Source organism: Schistocerca cancellata, unplaced genomic scaffold, assembly GCF_023864275.1.
Source record: "Schistocerca cancellata isolate TAMUIC-IGC-003103 unplaced genomic scaffold, iqSchCanc2.1 HiC_scaffold_732, whole genome shotgun sequence".
NCBI lineage: Eukaryota > Metazoa > Arthropoda > Insecta > Orthoptera > Acrididae > Schistocerca > Schistocerca cancellata.
In genome coordinates, this window is record NW_026046743.1 from 2,410,287 (window position 1) to 2,432,426 (window position 22,140).

Consider the following 22,140-nt stretch of genomic DNA (forward strand, 5'->3'; position numbering starts at 1 on the left):
AGTGACTTAGATGAACAGTACCACATTAAAAAAAAAAGAAAAAAACAAGAATTGTAAAATATTCTGTTATGCAACAATACCAGAGGACACTGAATCGTTGTTTTTAAATGAAACGTAATGGTTGAGAAACTAGCGCCACCGTAACTGCTCCCCACACTCAACAGAAAAAGTAGAGGTTGTCAGACACACCACTGAAACGTGAAACACGTTAAAAGCAATGTAAGGTCCATAGCAGATTGAAATATCCCAGGACAACAATCATATGCAAATTTAATGTAAGAAGTAAATAAATTTAAATTTTTGTTAGCTTCAAAAGCCAATATACTATTGTTTCTGCCTTAAATTATTTTATGACATACTATTGTTTCTGCCTTAAATTATTTTATGACATAAATTTAAATTTTTGTTAGCTTCAAAAGCCAATATACTATTGTTTCTGCCTTAAATTATTTTATGACACACACAAAAAAATTTACGCCAGCTGTGTTTGCATCAGTTATAAATAAAGTGCAAGAGAGAAAAAAAAATGCGTAGTTACATTTGTAAGACCCTTTACCGTGGGGCAGCTTTGCTGTGGACATTTTAGTAAACGGGTGGTAGATTGTATCTGAGCACTCCGCCTTCAGGCCACGAGTAGCCCACCGGGACCATCCGACCGCCGTGTCATCCTCAGGTGATGATACGGATAGGAGGGGCGTGGGGTCAGCACACCGCCCTCCCGGTCGTTATGATGCCGCTACTATTCGGTCGAGTAGCTCCTCAATTAGCATCACGAGGTTGAGTGCACCCCGAGAAATGGCAACAGCGCATGGCGGCCTGGATGGTCACCTATCCAAGTGCCGGCAACGCCCGACAGTGCTTAACTTCGGTGATCCCACGGGAACAGGCGTATCCACTGCGGCATAGCCCTTGCTGAAATCGTATCTGAAGTAACAGCTTCCAGTTGTCAGAAGACTCCTCACACTTACACAGAAATACAACCCCCTCCCCTCCATCGCTTCCCAGGTCCTGGTTTCGTTTGTCCACATCATGATGCGCTCTTCGAAAATAGCTTTAGAGAACCAAGTGACAAGATAATATCCGTCTTTAATATCCAACATTCAAGCGGTCAAATTGATTTCACTATAGGTGTTCCCATATATTGAAGTTTCGCTTGTACAGTCTCGTGTGTAGAAGTGGTCAACGTACTCTTATTTTGAGGCATGTATTGCAAACAAGTCTTCGCTCAATCCGACTTCATTTCTAAAGCTAAACTACAGTTTGCTGTCCCATTACTGTGACCACCTATCCAAAGTCTGATTAACCAACTTTTGCAGTGCGGACCACTGTGGAAAGTGGTGACGTGGAGGAAGGGAGTCGGTGACGTTTTGGAAGGTACCCACAGGGATCTGGAGCTATGTCGACTCCAATGCCGTGGACAACTGCGCCAGGTTTCTCGGCTAAGGATCCATGACCCGGGCAGACCGATCATGATCGTCGCACAGATTCTCGACTAGGTTTATATTCGGGTAATTTAGTGGATGGGGGAGTACGGTGAACTCATTCTGTTGCTCTTCTACATCTACATCTACATTTATACTCCGCAAGCCACCAAACGGTGTGTGGCGGAGGGCACTTGACATGCCACTGTCATTACCTCCCTTTTCTGTTCCAGTCGCGTATGGTTCGCTGGAAGAACGACTGTCTGAAAGCCTCCGTGCGCGCTCGAATTTCTCTAATTTTACATTAGTGATCTCCTCGGGAGGTGTAAGTAGGGGGAAGCAATATATTCGATACCTCATCCAGAAACTCACCCTCTCGAAACCACGATGCAGGGCGCCTCTCTTGCAGAGTCTGCCACTTGAGTTTGCTAAACATCTCCGTAACGCTATCACGGTTACCTAATAACCCTGTGATGAAACGCGCCGCTCTTCTTTGGATCTTCTCCATCTCCTCCGTCAACCCGATCTGGTACGGATCCCACACTGATGAGCAATACTCAAGTATAGGTCGAGCGAGTGTTTTGTAAGCCACCTCCTTTGTTGATGGACTACATTTTCTAAGGACTCTCCCAATGAATCTCAACCTGGTACCCGCCTTATCAACAATTTTATATGATCATTCCACTTCAAATCGTTCCCCACGAACCACTCACGTAACCCGCGAGCTGTGTGAGACGTTACATTATCCTCCTGGTAGATGCCATCGTGCCGGAAAGGTACAAACTGGCTGCAGGGGTGGGCATGACCCTCAACGATAGACGCATACTTGTGTTGGCTCACTGTGCCGCCCAGAATGAGAGGGTCACCCGGGGGTGTGCCACTGAAACATTTCCCAGACCATACGGCTCCCTCCTGCGACTAGGACGCTTACGACGATTCTTGCAAGATGTTTGTTTCCAAACGTATCACGTCACCTGTTCGTTGGAGTACAAAATGTAGTTCATCTGAAAAGCCACCTGACGCCACTCAGTGGACGTTCGGATGCAGTATTGGCGCGCAAACCTGAGCCTTCGCCGCCGATGATCCGCGGGCAGCATGTGTGACGAACCAGGCGCCTGCTGTGGAGGCCCACGCGCAGCTATGTTCGCTGAACGCTCTTCGGTGCGTCTGGGCGGTCAGTCGCTAAACTGCTGCACGTCTATGCGCCCATACACCACTCAGCAGCTGTCTTTAACCCCTATCGTCCATGGCCTACGGATCTATGGCACGGTATACTGCGACCACGACAGCACGTGAACAGTTTACAGACTTAACGGTTTCACAAATACTTCCTCATTTACCCAGAAAGTCAATTATTGTGCCACTTCGACGTGAGACAAATCGCTCCCTTTCCGCATTACGACAACGGCTACACAATTTTCCGCGTCCGTAGCCCCCTCCGCCAGCCCCTCTGCCCGCCAACCGAATACTCTTTACATAACCTCAAGTGCTAGTAAAGAGTATTTACATACCCTCAAGTGCTAGTAAAGAGTATTTTCATACCCTCAAGTGCTACTGTCTGAAGAAGAGTAATTTGTTAACATCGAGTATAGATTTAAGTGTCAGGAAGCCGTTTCTGAAAGTCTTTGTATGGGGTGTAGCCATGTATGGAAGTGCAACTGTAACAACAACATCGCTGTACTATTGTACATATAAATAATATTTTTTTCCATCTGATTTTTCGATAAATTAGTGTAATCGATGTTCTGATTTCATTTTTTTGTTTCATGTCATTGTGTTAAGAAAACTGTAAACAGGTTTCAGTGTGAATATTAATCTTTACGTCAAATGTCAAGCAATATTGTAATATAATTGAAATGTAACAAATGTTGAAACTATTGTTAGATGTTTAAAATTGTAACTGTGCGTCTGGTCCCTACGTAGGCAATGTGTTAGGATATGTAGAATGCAAAACCTCGGCTTGTTAGGGAGCGGTAAAAGGTGGATGGCAGGCGAGCGCGGGAAAATGCGCACGGGCGCTGCACGGCGCAACGGGCTCAGCAGTAGTAGTTGGAGTTTGGCATTGGTCTGAGCCACACGTTCTGGATCGAGGAGGCTCTCCTGGAAGACGTAGTTTCATTGAGCCTCGGGTATGCCGTTCCAACGCCCATACAGCATGGCAAAATTCCATAGGCACTAACCGGAAAAGTATTGCGACGTTATGAAGAAATAAAGTGCCGGTACGTCAAGAGCCATAGCTGTGGTTGTATGTGTGCTCTGTGCCTCGCCATCTCGCCGCCTGCCAACCGCCGCATCGATACGAACAGGTTGAAACTTTTAGTACTGTATTCGTATGGACCAGTGTTACTTTTGTTCCATACTGTTCAATAACAACTTAAATTTTACCAGAACTGTCCTATAATTTAATTATCCTCTCAATTAACCTAGATAGGATCCTTTCCAAATGTTGTGCAATCCGAGTGTCCCGAAATGAAAAATTAAATTTTGTGTTAATAATAATTACTTGCAGACCTAACTATGTAAGAATGGTGTTTAAAGAACTGTTTTGCTAATGAACCAGTAAATGAATAACGAAGGTCTGACAAAGTTGGAAGATAACTTTGATATTGATTTAGTAATGAAGTTTAATTATTTCGAGACAGATATAATGGTATTTAAATGAGCAGCAAATTAGACAAAAAGAGTAGTAACTCATATATTGGAAATCTTGAGAGCATGATTTCAGTGATCAAATTTTTTATACAGTGATCATAACAGTTTCAGGGTCCCCCCCCCCCCCTTTTTTATTCATTTCAATTCTGAAGTGCTCTAAATTGATTTGACCAGCAAAAGTTAAAGTCAATATAAAAGCCAAAATTTATCAGTGTTTTATCTTTATCAAAATTGACATTGTATGTGTGACTCGAAAGTGCTATTTCTAGGGTAACCTATGCCCGATTTTAATCAGATCAATAGACAGTACGAAGTTTTGTAGTAAACATTATAGTGTAGTGTTATGTATTTATTGTTTATCCATATCAGTACAGAAAGTGAAATTATTCTAAAATTCTACTATATTATGCAGTATTACTACTTGTTGCGTTGCACGAATATCTGCCAACTTGTACAGGGAGGAAACTCAGTTAATGCGTAATTAGGCTGGCGACCGTATTATTAACAAATTGGTAGCATCTTCTGTGTTGTTTTTTTGTCCGTCCTGACGTGTAGTGGCATTTCGGACTTATTTGACGTATCATTGTTATTGTAGAGTGGGTGTAAGTCTGATTTGCCACCATTTAGGTACACGCGGTCAATATCTATACTAAAATCCTTTCTCATAAAGTGAAGCCCGTTAACTTATTATAGTACAGGCTTTAATGAGTATCGTGTGCCTTATGCGCACGTTACACAACGTGGACGATAAATAGTTTGGAAAAGAAGAGAATAGAAGCTTTGGAAATATGGTGCTACAGAAGAATGCAGAAGATTAGATAGGTAGATCACATAACTAATGAGGAGGTATTGAATAGGATTGGGGAGAAGTTTGTGGCACAACTTGACTAGAAGAAGGGATCTATTGGTAGGACTTGTTCTGAGGCATCAAGGGATCACAAATTTAGCACTGGAGGGCAGCGTGGAGGGTAAAAATCGTAGAGGGAGACCAAGAGATGAATACACTAAGCATATTGAGAAGGATGTAGGTTGCAGTAAGTACTGTGATATGAAAAAGCTTGCACAGGATAGGGTAGCATGGAGAGCTGCATCAAACCAGTCTCAGGACTGAAGACCACAACAACAGGTGATAGTGCTGCCATCCTCCACTCTGTGAGTGGTTATTGCACGTTGACGTCTAAAATAGGCGGTGAACACGTTAATCTCGCTGGATCGTGTATGTTTCGTTAATGCTGCGTATCTCGCATACCTGTCTGTGTATCATTTTCAGGCACGCACCAGAGAATGACACATTTAGCTAATTATTCTATAACCGCATTCAGGTTCAGCATGAAACTTTTTCCGACAGGTTTATCAACATGAATTTGCCCATTCTGCAGGTATCCTACATATCCTATAAAAACAATTAAAAATGGGAGATTTGATTAAAATATGGCCTGCCTCTGTGATCGAACGGTTCTAGGCCCTTCAGTCCGGAACCGCGCTGCTGCTGCGGTCGCAGGTTCGAATCCTGCCTCGGGCATGGATGTATGTGATGTCCTTAGGTTGGTTAGGTTTAAGTAGTTCTAAGTCTAGGGGACTGATGGCCTCAGATGTTAAGTCCCGTAGTGCTTAGAGCCGTTTAAACCATTTGATTAAAATACGCCACAAAATTAGACAGCAAGCAGTACACAGTTTATTTATTTCAAAATATTATAAGAGTGTATTTTTGCAGTGAAAGTGGAATACAGAAATATTAGTGATACACTGCTTGGGGCAGACACGGTGTCTTGTGCTTTTGTAGTGGGAGCCAGCACATCAAACGCCGACAGCTGTCCAGATCAGCCATATGTAGGGTGCAGTGTATGCCCGATATGGCTTGGAGCCGTGACGGGTTATCAGTCAGCCTATGCTGGGGCTGCCTCGTTGCGTCGCGTCACCCTGAGGTAGATGCCGCCCACGGGCGCCATGACGAATGACAGGGGTGCCAACTTTAGCGGCACAGCCGTCTCGGCGCACGTCTCGAAGCGGAACTTCTGCAGCATCGATGCCAGCCCCACTTTGGTCTGCAGTTGCCCGAATCGCATACCTGCCGCAGAACAAAATCCGAAATGTTGAATAATGCCTTAAAATGTCCCTATAGAACGGAAATATCAAAGTCTGCAACCATTACTCAACAGTCGTACCGGTGCTGAGTTAGCTAATAATGCCAGTAAGTAGACTTAAATCTGTACATCGACGTAAGGACCCAGGTCCTGGCGGAGTGCCACAACAAACGGTGACATTTCGATTATATGACTCATCAAATGAAATTTGTGACTGGAATTAGGATTTCTTGATTTTTCAGTATGTATCATGTTATATTATATGGAGAGTCACTGGAAGATGCAGAAGTAACTTCAGGCCTGTTTCCAACATAATTAGCACCCTACTTATTCTTATACATTCCTGATACCAATATCCCTCTTTTCTTTTACGATGTACTTTTTCTTATTTTATTTTATGTTAGTACTGAAAACACGTTAGCAGCGAGCCTCGTGGTCATTGAGTAGCGTATCTGATCAGTAATCAAAACGGTCTCGGTGCTGGGTTGTAGCCCCATCACCGCTTAAATTTTGAATAAAAATGGTCAGCAACAGCGGACGAAGACTTGCGGTACAAGAAATCGTCCTCATTCAGGCTACGGCATTGTCAAAGTGGCCGGAGGGGCGGGTAGACGTTCAGGCCACTCTCTGGCCCTTGGGGTGTAAAACTGGCCCTAAAGGGGGAAGAATCAACAATGACCAACAGCATGAAGAAGCTGAAGGCAATAGAAACCACTGAATTAAAGAAACATAATCCGTATCCACAGGACACGATGCCTATAATTGAAAAGGTGTCATGACGGACTCTCCATTGACAAATGATTCCCGAGTAGTCACGCATTCGGATACCCAGGAGAGCACTGCCAATGGGGGGGAAGACCATGCGAAAGGGACTGAATAACCAACGAAAGAATAACTCTCTACTAGTCGAGGCGTGTAATTTAGTTTCAGCGTGGTAGGGAAGCTTGAAAATCTGAAAAGGGAAATGCAAAGGCTCAGTCTAGATGTAATGCGAGTCAGTGAAGTGAAATGGAAGAAAGGCAAGGATTTCTGGTCAAACGAGTGTAGTGTAATATCAACAGTAATAGAAAATGGTATAACGAGAGTAGGATTTGTTATGAACAGGAAGGTAGAGGACAGACTGATTTTCTGTGAACTGTTCAGTGATAGGGTCGTCCTCATCAGGTTCGACAGCAAATGGCGGGGAGACATGGGAAGATTTCAGTTAGATTACGTCATGGTCAGTGAGAGAATCCGGAATCATATATTGGATTGGAAGGCATACCCAAGAGCACGTATAGACCCAGATCACAATGTAGTAATGATGAAGAGTAGATTGAAGTTTAATAGACTAGTCAGGAAGAATCAGTGCGCAAATAATTGGAAGTACTAAGAGAATGAACAAATACGACTGAGAATGGACATCTCTAAGGAGGGCAGTTGCAGAAATTGGAAAGGAAACCATAGGTACAAGGAAGGCCACTGCGAAGAAACCATGGATAACAGATAAAATATTGCAGCTGATAGACGAAAGAAGGAAGTACTAATACGTTCAGAGAAATTAAGGAATACAGAGATACAAGTCAATTAGGAACGACATAAACAGGAAGTGCAGGAAAGCTAAAACGAAATGCCTGCTTCAAAAATGTGAAGAAATCGAAAAAGAAATGATTGTCGGAAGGACGGATTCAGCATACACTAAAGTCAAAACAACCTTCGGTGAAATTAAAAGTTAGGGCAGTAACATTAAGAGTGCAATGGGAATTACACTGTTAAATGCAGAAGAGATAGCGGGTACGTGGAAAGAGTGAACTGAAGGCCTCTATGAGGGGAAGACTGGTCTGATGACGTGCTAGAAGAAGAAACAGGAGACGACAGGGATGAGATAGGGGATCCAGTGTTAGGATCAGAATTTAACTGAGCTTTGGAAGAATTAAGGTCAAATAAGGCAGAAGGGATGGATATCGCTCCATCGGAATTTGTATAATCATAGGGGGCAGTGGTAACAAAACGACTGTTCGCGTTGGTGTGTGGAATGTATGCGACTGGCGATATACTCTACCATCAGAGTTTTTGGAAAACATCAACCACTCTATTCAGAAGATAACAAGAGCCGAGAAGAGCGAGAATTATCGCACAATCAGGTTAAAAGCTCACGCATCTAAGATGCTGGCAAGAATAACATACACAAGAATGGAAAATAAAATTGAGGATCCATTAGATGACAATCAGATTGGCTTTAGGAAAGGTGAAGGGACCATAGGCAGTTCTGACATAGCGTTTGATAATGGGTGCCAAACTGAAGAAAAGTCTAGGCACGTTCATATGAATTGTCGGTCTGGGGAAAGCGAACGACCATGTAAAATTGTGCAAGATGTTTGAAATTCTGAGAAAAATCGGGATAAGCTATAGGGAAAGGCGAGTAACATACAGTATGTACAATAACCAAGAGGGAGCAATAAGACTAGAAGACTAAGAACGAAATGTTCGGATTAAAAAAGATGTAGGAAAGGGATGTAGTCCCTCGACCCTTCTCTTCAGTCTATACATCGAAGAAGCAATGACGCAAATAATAAAATGTTTCAAGAGTTGGATTGAAATTCAGGGCGGAAGGAGATCAATGATGAGGTTCGCAAATGACATCACTATCCAAAGTGAAAGTGAAGAACTGCAGGATGTGTTCAATAGAACGAAGAGCCTAATGAGTGCAGAATATTGACTGATACTAAATCGAAGAATGAACAAAGTAATGAGAAGTAGCAGAAATGAGAACAGCTAGGATCTTAACTTTACAATTGGTGATCACGAAGCAGACGAGGTTAAGAAATTCTGCCACCGATGCAGCAAAATAACCCATGACGAACGGAGAAAGGAGGACATAAAAAGCAGACTAACACTGGCGAAAAAGGCATGCTTGCGTAAGAGATGTCTGGAAGTATCTGATATAACTCTTAACTCGAGAAAGAAATTTCTGAGAATGTACGTTTGGAGCTCAACATTGTATGACGGTGAGACGTGGAATGTGGGAAAACGAGAAGAGTATCACGGTCGTAGAGATGTGGTGCTACAGAAAAAGGTTGGAAATTAAGTAAGGAACGAGGATGTTTTCCTCAGGATCATGTGCGAAACACTGACAGAAAGAAGTGGCTGAATGTTAGGACATCCGTTTAGGGATCCGGAGATAACGTACATGGTGCTGGAGGTGGCTGTTGAGGATAAGAACTACAGAGGAAGACGGCGATTGGAATACATCCAACAAATAATTGAGGATGTAGGGGGTAGCTGCTACTCTGAAAAGACTGATGACTGAAAAGAAAAATCATTAACGATTAATTTCATATGAAAGTACTCTGTGACTATATTTCATGATCCACAGTATAGTGTTCCGACTGGTACTGGCAATACTCTCTTCATTTTGAAAGATTTCATATAAAGAAATATTCTTAATGTACTATATCTGTGAACCAAGTGCATGTCAAAAGTTTCACCCGCCTAAAAATTGTTTGTTTGTGGATCGACGTAACTTACTTGGATGCTCACGTTTCCTCTTTCTCTTTCAAGCAACTGTTTTACTTCTTCTGGATACATAGTGTTCTTAAAGGTATCAAACAAAAATTTTCCGTGTTCAGAGTATTCCTCCTTAAAATGTAAGTCTTACTAAAAGTCAGTGCTATAGTTACGGGGCCCCGAACCTTCCGTTTGCGATAAATTATATTGTTATTTGAATAAACCGTTCATTTATCAGTTATTACAATTAGAATGACATATTTTCTAGAAATTTCCTCGCGAGCCTTGGGAATGCCCATGAATATTAAAAGTATTCTCCTGCAAGAGACTACATTGACATTTTATAATTACTCAGCTTATATCTGAACAAATTTACTTCACTGTCTATTGTATCCTTGTATCGTAAATTTTCACTATCTTTTATGTTATGTTAAGGGGCACTGGAACAGAAGCAAGAATGTAAACTGTTTATTATTTCAAAAGTAATCGCCATAACTGTTGTTCAAGAATGAATCAAGGGTGGTCAATGCCTTCATGAAAAAATGTAGGCAGTAGCCTATGGGACCATGGTTGTACACAGGCCTGTTCCTATTCGTTCGACGCAAATCGACGCGCATCAGTGCCTTTCTTCAGGGATCCATAGTTGTGGAAATCGCATGTAGAGAGGTGGGGAAGGTCTGGAGATCGCTTTGACTTCGCTGCAGAAGTTTCGCTGGGAAGCCGCACATGTCATCTATAAAGTCTCAGATATCTCCACATGCTGGTTTTCCTAATTTTCGGAGACCTGAAGTAAGACATTAGTGGCCGTCGATTGGCTTTGGGTGAAGAGGTGCACGCTTGGTTAGAATCTTGTTCCGTAGGCAACCGCAAACATTTATTCACGAAGGCATTGACCATCTTGCCTCACAGTGGGATAAAAGTATTAACAGTTACGGCACTTAATTAAAATTTCGCCAAGTTTTTTTCCCATCAGTGTCGTTTTTACTTGACTGTGTCTTAAAATGGACATATATTTCACCGCTTTCTAAAGGCTGTGTTACGCGCAAAGCTCAGGCAATTGTGAATAAACATTTGAAGTGCATAGTTACTGAGTGCCATTCAGTCAGCGCCCGTTAATTGAAATGTATAAACCTGTATAAGTTCTGAACAGTACGTAGTCTTCATAGAGTGCTCAGCCAGTGTTCAGTTCATTAGTTTTCAGTCCCGGTAAAGATACGTAGAGTTCAGTTCATTAGTTTTCAGTCCTTGTAAAGATACGTAGTGATTATTTCCACTTGTGAACTTCACGAATTTCCTGCTAACCTGGGGAGCCTACCGGTCTGTGTAACGTTACTGACTCGCATACGTTCTAAAGGATGGTCACCTTGCTCCGTAAGTTACACGATTCAAGGAAGCGTGTTGATGCCCTTGCTGTTCTTGTGCATCAGTGTTGTGGGAGAAAATATTAATTGATAGATTTAACTGTACATAGACATAACTGGAATGAAGTACTATCTGAAAATACGTGCGTAAATATTTAGTCAGATACTGATGAGATTCGAAGGTAGTGTCATAAGTAGGCATGTTTTTCACAAAGTTGTGTTATCCACTGAAATGCTCACGGAGAGACCCAAATAAAATACGTCCCGGATCCATGAAGATAGACCTCGATTATCCTACGAAAGACTGTTCAAAAAGGTTCAAAGACCAGTTCAAAGACCAGTATTTTAAACTCAAAATCATCAAAGAATCCTCAGAAACGACAACGACCGAATGAGATTGGTACCGCGCCAATCCTCGCCGAACAGCCCTGTGATTCGCAGGGCACATTTACAAATGCCGAGACCGCATTTCGTATTTCTCTCTCTCTCTCTCTCTCTCTAACAAACTATCTCCCTCCCGCTCTCTCTCTCTCTCTCTCTCTCTCTCTTTCTCTGTGTGTGTGTGTATGTGTGTGTGTGTGTGTAAGTGTGTATATGTGTGTGTGTTTGTGTGTGTGTGTGTGTGTGTGTATGCGTGTGTGTGTGTCTGTCTGCGCACACACACACACACACACACACACACACACACACACACATATACACACTTACACACACACACTGAAATACCACTAGTTAAAATCTGATTCATAATTTTTCCACTACAGTTCCATTCTAATTATTGCTACACAGTCCGTGCGAAATTTTGTACGCGGGACATTGTCACGAATTACGAACTACCAATCTGGACTGTCGTCATCTAGGTGTAACGGAATTTAATTGAAACTGTAATCGGATTTTTGCTGTACTGACATGAGAAATTCGATTCATTTTGCAGTTGACGCCATCGATATGTAACTGAAAAAAGCTGCCTGACACAGGAAGTGTAGCGGTGCTTAAGTCGTAACTCAAACTTGTGTAATTTTAAAATGGTCTCAGCTCACTCAGGTATGCTACGTACGTATTTACCAGATGTAGAGTGGGACACTCAGATGTTTAGGACGTGTGGTAGGGACAGAGCATCGAGTGACATTATACTGAGTGCACTATCCGAAAATTACCTCGAGCAGTTAAACAGAGAACCGACTCGTGGAGATAACATCTTGGACCTACTGATAACAAACAGACCCGAACTTTTCGACTCTGTAAGTGCATAACAGGGAATCAGTGATCATAAGGCCGTTGCAGCATCCCTGAATATGGAAGTTAATAGGAATATAAAAAAAGGGAGGAGGGTTTATCTGTTTAGCAAGAGTAATAGAAGGCAGATTTCAGACTACCTAACAGATCAAAACGAAAATTTCTCTTCCGACACTGACAATGTTGAGTGTTTATGTAAAAAGTTCAAGGCAATCGTAAAATGCGTTTTAGACAGGTACGTGCCGAGTAAAACTGTGAGGGACGGGAAAAACCCACCGTGGTACAACAACAAAGTTAGGAAATTACTGCGAAAGCAAAGAGAGCTTCACTCAAAGTTTAAACGCAGCCAAAACCTCTCAGACAAACAGAAGCTAAACGATGTCAAAGTTAGCGTAAGGAGGGCTATGCGTGAAGCGTTCAGTGAATTCGAAAGTAAAATACTAGGTACCGACTTGACAGAAAATCCTAGGAAGTTCTGGTCTTACGTTAAATCAGTAAGTGGCTCGAAACATCATGTCCAGACACTCCGGGATGATGATGGCATTGAAACAGAGGATGACAAGCGTAAAGCTGAAATACTAAACACCTTTTTCCAAAGCTGTTTCACAGAGGAAGACCGCACTGCAGTTCCTTCTCTAAATCCTCGCACCAACGAAAAAATGGCTGACATCGAAATAAGTGTCCAAGGAATAGAAAAGCAACTGGAATCACTCAACAGAGGAAAGTCCACTGGACCGGACGGGATACCAATTCGATTCTACACAGAGTACGCGAAAGAACTTGCCCCCCTTCTAACAGCCGTGTACCGCAAGTCTCTAGAGGAACGGAAGGTTCCAAATGATTGGAAAAGAGCACAGGTAGTCCCAGTCTTCAAGAAGGGTCGTCGAGCAGATGCGCAAAACTATAGACCTATATCTCTGACGTCGATCTGTTGTAGAATTTTAGAACATGTGTTTTGCTCGAGTATCATGTCGTTTTTGGAAACTCAGAATCTGCTATGTAGGAATCAACATGGATTCCGGAAACAGCGATCGTGTGACACCCAACTCGCTTTATTTGTTCATGAGACCCAGAAAATATTAGATACAGGCTCCCAGGGAGATGCTATTTTTCTTGACTTCCGCAAGGCGTTCGATACAGTTCCGCACTGTCGCCTGACAAACAAAGTAAGAGCCTACGGAATATCAGACCAGTTGTGTGGCTGGATTGAAGAGTTTTTAGCAAAGAGAACACAGCATGTTGTTATCAACGGAGAGACGTCTACAGACATTAAAGTAACCTCTGGCGTGCCACAGGGGAGTGTTATGGGACCATTGCTTTTCACAATATATATAAATGACCTAGTAGATAGTGTCGGAAGTTCCATGCGGCTTTTCGCGGATGATGCTGTAGTATACAGAGAAGTTGCAGCATTAGAATATTGTAGCGAAATGCAGGAAGATCTGCAGCGGATAGGCACTTGGTGCAGGGAGTGGCAACTGACCCTTAACATAGACAAATGTAATGTATTGCGAATACATAGAAAGAAGGATGCTTTATTGTATGATTATATGATAGCGGAACAAACACTGGTAGCAGTTACTTCTGTAAAATATCTGGGAGTATGCGTACGGAACGATTTGAAGTGGAATGATCATATAAAATTAATTGTTGGTAAGGCGGGTACCAGGTTGAGATTCATTGGGAGAGTCCTTAGAAAATGTAGTCCATCAACAAAGGAGGTGGCTTACAAAACACTCGTTCGACCTATACTTGAGTATTGCTCATCAGTGTGGGATCCGTACCAGATCGGGTTGACGGAGGAGATAGAGAAGATCCAAAGGAGAGCGGCGCGTTTCGTCACAGGGTTATTTGGTAACCGTGATAGCGTTACGGAGATGTTTAACAAACTCAAGTGGCACACTCTGCAAGAGAGGTGCTCTGCATCGCGGTGTAGCTTGCTCGCCAGGTTTCGAGAGGGTGCGTTTGTGGATGAGGTATCGAATATATTGCTTCCCCCTACTTATACCTCCCGAGGAGATCACGAATGTAAAATTAGAGAGATTAGAGCGCGAACAGAGGCTTTCAGACAGTCGTTCTTCCCGCGAACCATACGCGACTGGAACAGGAAAGGGAGATAATGACAGTGGCACGTAAAGTGCCCTCCGCCACACACCGTTGGGTGGCTTGCGGAGTATAAATGTAGATGTAGATGTAGATGTAGATGATCATCAGTTAACTCTGACGTCAGTTTCCTCAAAGTCTTTGCTTCTCCTGCTCTTGGTGGATCCACTAACATTTATGGCAGAGTGTGTCAGCTACTTAAGCTCCTGATTTTGTTCATTTGTAAGTACTCTGTATTTAATAAATCTTACTGCAGCTGGGCATTGGGACAAAACCTTTTAAAAAATGCCAAAAAGATTATGACATTCAGATATAGATGGGCCAGAAAGGTAGATAAAGTGTATCTATATCTATATCATCATCTACATGATTACTCTGCACTTCACATTTAAGTGCCTGACAGTGAATGAATTGGACCACTTTATAGCTGTTTCTATACCGTTTCACTCTCTAATCTCTGGTGTACAGATAGGACGCGTGTAATTTCACTTCTAGATGTAAGAAACTAGTCATTTACCATATACGCTGCTCTGAGGAATTTGAAGTAGAGCTAGGTAAAGTAATATATCTTCTTAACTACTTGGTACTAACACTAATTCTTTACAGACGAATGTAAAAACTGGTAGAAGCCGACCTCGGGGAAGATCAGTTTGGATTCCGTAGAAATATCGGAAGACGTGAGGCAATACTGACCTTACGACTTGTCTTAGCAGAAAGATTAAGGAAATGCAAACCTACGTTTCTATTATTTGTAGACTTAGAGAAAACGTTTGACAATGTTGACTGGAATACTCTCTTTCAAATTCTAAAGGTGGCAGGGGTAAAATACAGGGAGCGAAAGGCTATTTACAATTTGTACAGATACCAGATGGCAGTTACAAGAGTCGAGGGGCATGAATGGGAGACAGTGGTAGGGAAGGGAGTGACACAGGGCTGTAGCCTCTCCCCGATGTTATCCAATCTATATATTGAGCAAGCAGTAAAGGAAACAAAAGAAAAATTCGGAGTAGGTATTAAAATCCACGGAGAAGAAATAAAAACTTTGAGGTTCGCCGATGACATTGTAATTCTGTCAGAGACAGAAAAGGACTTGGAAGAGCAGTTGAACGGAATGGACAGTATCTTGAAAGGAGGATATAAGATTAACGTCATCAAAAGTAAAACGTGGATTATGGAATGTAGTCGAATTAAGTCAGGTGATGCCGAGGGAATTACATTAGGAAATGAGACACTTAAGGTAGTAAAGGAGTTTTGCTATTTGGGGAGCAAAATAACTGATGATGGTCGAAGTAGAGAAGATATAAAATATAGACTGGCAATGGCAAGGAAAGCGTTTCTGAAGAAGAGAAATTTGTTAACATCGAGTATAGATAGTGTCAGGAAGTCGTTTGTGAAAGTATTTGTATGGAGTGTAGCCATGTGTGGAAGTGAAATATGGACACTAAATAGTTTGGACAAGAAGAGAATAGAAGCTTTCGAGACGTGATGCTACAGAAGAATGCTGTAGATGGGTAGATCACGTAACTAATGAGGAGGTATTGAACAGAATTGGGGAGAAGGGGAGTTTGTGGCACAACGTGACTAGAAGAAGGGGCCGGTTGGTAGGACACGTTCTGTGGCATCAATGGATCGCCAATTTTAGCATTGGAGGGCAGCGTGGAGGGTAAAAATCGTAGAGGGAGACCAAGAGACTGGACCCACAACACAAGGCAGCTGAAGGAATAGGGAAAGACAGTAGGGAAGAGTCACTGTGCGCTGTGGTGTGTTCGTCATTGCAGCATGGGCTGCGGACATTTGCCACGCACGGGGAAGAATCATTGGCAAACTGGAAGAAACGAGAAGTTTGACGAGTGCAGCCTAGGAGTTTGGTATTCCTCACAGCACTGTTTCGCGTGCATGGCGACCGTTTCGAACCACAGGCACTGCAGCCTGTAGCAGAGGGCAGGATACACCACAGTCAGCTAAAACAGCAGACGATTGTGACTTTCAGCAGCACGCAAAAAGGGACCTGCACCGAACAGCGGGTGCAATTGCAACCATATTTAACGGGGCTGCAGACCACGAGATTTCACGTCCCACTGTGTCACCGAGACTTCATGAAGGTGGTCTCTTTGCCCAGTGACCAGTGCCCTGTGTTTCGTTGACACTCACGCATCGGAGTCAACGTTTGCGACAGTGCCAAGAACATAGGTATTGGACTAACAATGAGTGTAGTTGCGTTCTCTTGCCAGATGAACGGAGATTTAGTCTGAGGAGTGCTTCTGGACGTACCGCCATGTGGCAAGTGATGGGTACATCTAATGCACATGGGAATGTCGTCGGACATGGTCCCTTTTGTGGCCATGTGTTGTGGTGTGGAGATGTATAATGTTACGTAGTCGTACTGACATCCTAGTATCTCAGGTGGTATATTCGTCTGCCAAAGTTATCGTGTCATTCTATTCCTTCCCCATGTGTGTCTTCTCAGGGGTAGATTCGGTACTAGGCCGGCCTGGGTGGCCGAGCGGTTCTAGGCGCTACAGTTTGGAACCGCGCGACCGCTGCGGTCGCAGGTTCGAATCCTGCCTCGGGCATGGATGTGTGTGATGTCCATAGGTTAGTTAGGTTTAAGTAGTTCTAAGTTCTAGGGGACTGATGACCTCAGAAGTTATGTCTCATAGTGCTCAAAGCAATTTTTGTGTTTTTCGTTTTTGGTTCGGTACTAACTTCGTTTTCATTGATGACAAACTTGAGCCGCATCGATAACGTCCGCTGGAGGAACTTCTGAACTGAGAGGTCTTTCGCCAATGGTCTGGCTTTGCCCCTTCTCCCGGAGTACGTTGCAGAGTAAGTATTGCTGTCTGTGGTGTTTGCACAACCTATTAAGAATCGTGTCCCGCTTTTGTAATGTCCAGGGGATCATGGTAAGTCGCGGTGACTTAACTGTAATTCTTGACTTTGAATAAAAGCATTTGTGTTCATCTCATTTCTTCCAACTTTCAGTCACTTTCTCTATCACGCCAAAGAATTTCTTCTTATGTAGGGTCCAGATTTTATCGAGCTGCATGTTACTTGGTGCTAACACATCACATCATTACTTTGGGCCTCAAGTTTTGCACAGCAGTGCATTCTCGGGTGAGGGCCATGGTCTAAGACGATACCTCAACAAATGTAGTATGTTTTAAAGAGACGTTCAAGAACGTTATTATGCTTAGCTGTGTATGAAATACGGCACACACACTTGAAACTGTCTATTTAACGCTCGCACGATTAATTTCAGCAAGAAATACACTTTAAACCAACAGAGAATATTACCAGGGTATGAATGCGCCGTGCTTCAGTCATTTCGAGTTATTCTAATTGTGTTACGAACTCGTGATTTTAGAGAACAATGGGCTTCGATACTGGAATTAACAAAAGTTATTGAAAAACTATGTTGCACCGTTTACTTATCTATGACAGGACTTATCTTAGGGGGGGATGGGAATAAGAGAATAAATTTTTTTCTATCATTGCGGTCTTTCGTGTGAATAACGCTTTAATGCAGTCCTCCATGTTATACTGAGAATGTTCTTTGCGCATAGCTTCCACAGCCTGTATCCTCTCGAATCTGTTTACATTAGTCAAGCACTATTCTACCTCTCCAGTGTTCACTCCACATAGTTTCCTCTACTAACGGGTTAATTACGTCTTCATGACTCAGGATTATCGATCCCTTATTTTAGTCCTATTGAGTTTTATATTTCTCTCCAGTTCTGTTCTGCACCTCTTTACGAGTTATTCCGCCCGTCCATTCATAATATTTTCACCATTCTTCCCCGTCATCATATTTCCAAAACGTGTCGTCTTATCTTTGCCACTTACCACGCTCATTTCACTCTAGACGAAGACAGTCTAACACTTCAGAACTCTAAAAGAATAGTTTGATCTCCCAATGAAACCTTCAGCACTCTTCCGCAGTATCACATTTCCAAAGATTTTGCTCTCAGCTTATCAGTAATATTTATTGCTCTCGTTTCGCTTCTATGTAATATTCTTTCAGAAAACTCCTTCCAACACTTCAGAGTTTCGAAGAATTCATATCAGTCTACATCGTCAAATATGTTTTCTAAATCTAGAAATCCTATACATGTTGAATTATTTTTCTTGCCCCTATCTTCAAAATCAATTGCTGAATCAGCATTTCCTCACATATTCCCGCATTCTTCTGGAATTCCAATTGGTCTTCCTCCAAGGTAGCTTCTGTCACTTATTCTATCCATCTGTAGATAATTTTTCCAAGCATGACGTATGAAGTTGAAGCTGGGTAACAATCATATCGGTCAACAAGTGTCTTCTTTGGCATTGGGATAACTACGTTATTCAAAAAGTAACGAATGAACTGTCTCTTTTTATGCCTGGTCAACAGGAGCATTAAATTCCGTGAAATGACATTTTCGGCATGCGGCACATCTTTATTAAAATAGTTGGTCAGGATTCACGCACCGATGGTTCCGTACAAACTATTCTATGCAGATACTTCATCCAGTCCGGAAACCGAGGATCGACGATTATTGCCTGTTATCGATTTCGATACTGGCAAGATGACGGTTACGGGAATTCAAGACCTTACCAAAATCTCTACAGAAGTTCGTGAGAGTAACTCAGACACACAAAAAGAAATGAACGAGGGACCTCAGTTTACATCTGTAGAGAGACAAAATGTAATAAAAACTTATTATTTATGTACTAGAACACGACCGCCACTTTCATTTTAGGTTTTCATGCAGTAATATACGAGGGCAGTTCAATAAGTAATGCAACACATTTTTTTTCTCGGCCAATTTTGGTTGAAAAAACCGGAATTTTCTTGTGGAATATTTTCAAACATTCCCGCTTCGTCTCGTATAGTTTCATTGACTTCCGACAGGTGGCAGCGCTGTACGGAGCTGTTAAAATGGCGTCTGTAACGTATGTGCGTTGCAAACAACGGGCAGTGATCGAGTTTCTTTTGGCGGAAAACCAGGACATCTCAGATATTCATAGGCGCTTGCAGAATGTCTACGGTGATCTGGCAGTGGACAAAAGCACGGTGAGTCGTTGGGCAAAGCGTGTGTCATCATCGCCGCAAGGTCAAGCAAGACTGTCTGATCTCCCGCGTGCGGGCCGGCCGTGCACATCAGTGACTCCTGCAATGGCGGAGCATGCGAACACACTCGTTCGAGATGATCGACGGATCACCATCAACCAACTCAGTGCTCAACTTGACATCTCTGTCGGTAGTGCTGTCATAATTGTTCACCAGTTGAGATATTCAAAGGTTTGTTCCCGCTGGGTCCCTCGTTGTCTAACCGAACACCATAAAGAGCAAAGGAGAACCATCTGTGCGGAATTGCTTGCTCGTCATGTGGCTGAGGGTGACAATTTCTTGTCAAAGATTGTTACAGGCGATGAAACATGGGTTCATCACTTCGAACCTGAAACAAAACGGCAGTCAATGGAGTGGCGCCACACCCACTTCCCTACCAAGAAAAAGTTTAAAGCCATACCCTCAGCCGGTAAAGTCATGGTTACGGTCTTCTGGGACGCTGAAGGGGTTATTCTGTTCGATGTCCTTCCACATGGTCCCCATGCAGTACGACGTTATCGACCAGTGGAATGGTACCGTGCAGGCATACAGGCCCTCATTTCAAGGTGGCGTAAGGCCCTTAGCATTGAATGGAGATTACGTTGAAAAATAGTGTTGTGTAGCTAAAAGATTGGGGAATAACCGGGTGTATTTCAATGCTGAATAAAACAACCCCTGTTTCAGAAAAAAAAGTGTTGCATTACTTATTGAACTGCCCTCGTATTTTCATTACGCTCTTGACGGGATATAAATGCCTTGTAAGCTCAAATGTAATAAAATTCCACTTTCACAACTTTCGGATATTTTCCCTTATTTGTACTGTCAAACCTTGGTTATTGGCATACTTCATGGGAGGGGGGGGGGGGGGGGAACACGGGGGTATTAACTATTGTCTGATTGTACTGAAGGGCAATGCTCTAAGGAAGGTTTGTAACAACTAGGCCAACTAGGTGATTGGGGCGTACCCTATCCTAAGACCTAACGATTCGATTCTGTTTCAGTCATGAAACTAAATTATTTTCAAAAGATCATTATTGCTATCAAAATTTTGTAAGACTCTAATACTGACTATGTAAGTTACCAATAATTACTTTTTCTCAATTAGTACCATTAATGCAATGGAAATGAAAGGTTCTTCACATATTTCACCCTCTACACACATATTTTGTGCTTTTTCTCGTACTTTGGTGATGATCAAAGTGAGACGTATACATAACAAATGCTAAATATCTCAAGAAAATGTCTTCCACATGTTGTAAATAGTACCTGCAGTAGTCCATGAATTGCTCCATTACTCACTTATAAACAGATAAACGAACCAATTGACAGCACGACACAGCAGTAACTACGTAAGGATTACTATAGTGCTGTACACTGTGTTATTATTATTACTACTATTTTTATTATTAGAGTGGTTAGACACAAAGCACTAACAGCCTGAATTCTTCCAATTTCTGCCAATTCAGAAGCAAGGAGTGCCGTAATTTTCAATCTGTAAGTATAAAACACACATCTGACCTTGTTTGACTGTAAGTGGGATTGAAGTGTGCAGGTAAAGGAAGTACCGCGTTGTGGAGGAGAAACAAATGTCTGCTTCACTGTGGATCGCTATTTCTCTTATCTGAGAAGGAGTTTCGGGTAGCACTTTTGATGCACCACGAATCACTTCGTCATTCTATCTAATAGCCACCCCTTTCTCATACACACACACGCAACACACAAACACAAACTAAACATCATTCATCTTTTATCATTTAAAAGAAAAGAGGTGTTCCAAAGAAAGCCTTTCTTTCTACAGTTTAATTGGGTGCTGAAGTTGGTGATGATAAGGGGAGGGGGTCAACTGACGAAAGGGTGCGGCGTGGGGGACAAGGCGGGGATACTAGCTAGTGTTTGATTGCACTGAATGACAATGCTCTAAGAAAGGTTTGGAACAACCAGGTGATGGGGGTGTACCCTATATGATGGGATGAATGAGTTTGTCAGTATCAAAATATGTGAATTGAAGTATTTTTAGCTGCATTGACTCACAAGCTTACACTTTTTACACAGCCAAGGGACCATGGACCTTAGTATATGGCATAAATTTGAACTTTATACGCCTGTCCGTTCCTGATTGAATAGGGATTTGACAGACGTACAGACACACAAACAGATAAAAATACAAGATAATACTTTTTCATGTGATATAATTAAAAATAAACAATATTCTAGCTTTCTACTTTACTTCCTGCCACATTTCATGGTTGTAGGTCAGCTGGATGTTCACTAAAGCTTTTCATGTGTGGGTCCACCAGTATCAAAATATGTGACTTAAATGGAAGTATCTTCTAACTACATTGACTTAGAAGCTTAAATGTTTTACAACGTCAAATCACCACAGACATTAGTATGTGACAATGATGTCAAATTGATAGCCTACACATTCATGAGAGAAAGCGGTATTTAACACATGGACAGGCAGATGGATAAAAATGACAATTTGTTTCCTGTGATATAATGACAAATAAACAAATTTCGTAATTTTTTCTTTACCTGTGCAACGAAACCCAGCTTGTTGCCAAATTTTATTATTCTGGGTCAACTGGAAAGGGCCCTGTGGGTTTTGATACGTGAGTTTATCAAAACATGTGACATAAACTCGTAATCTTTTAATTGCGTTGACCTAGAAGCTTAAATTTTTTGCATCCCAAAGAGATGGTAGACTATAG

The 22,140-nt window shown here is 42.3% G+C and overlaps 1 protein-coding gene and 1 non-coding gene across 3 annotated transcripts in view; one reads left to right on the top strand and one right to left on the bottom strand.

Moving 5' to 3' along the window:
• Positions 1–5,834: 5,834 nt before the first annotated feature.
• The window catches only part of LOC126141629 (cytochrome P450 6a2-like), a 263,266-nt gene continuing 246,960 nt past the window's right edge, over positions 5,835–22,140 (bottom strand). For both annotated transcript variants that reach the window (XM_049915265.1, XM_049915266.1), the window contains one exon: positions 5,835–6,141. In XM_049915265.1, coding sequence (XP_049771222.1) covers positions 5,960–6,141 — 182 coding nt within the window. In that variant the 3' untranslated portion in view covers positions 5,835–5,959. The remainder of the gene's footprint in view (positions 6,142–22,140) is intronic.
• On the top strand, positions 16,833–16,916 carry Trnas-gga (transfer RNA serine (anticodon GGA)). Its single transcript is given in 2 exon segments — positions 16,833–16,872; positions 16,882–16,916. It is a non-coding gene; the product is annotated as a tRNA-Ser (tRNA).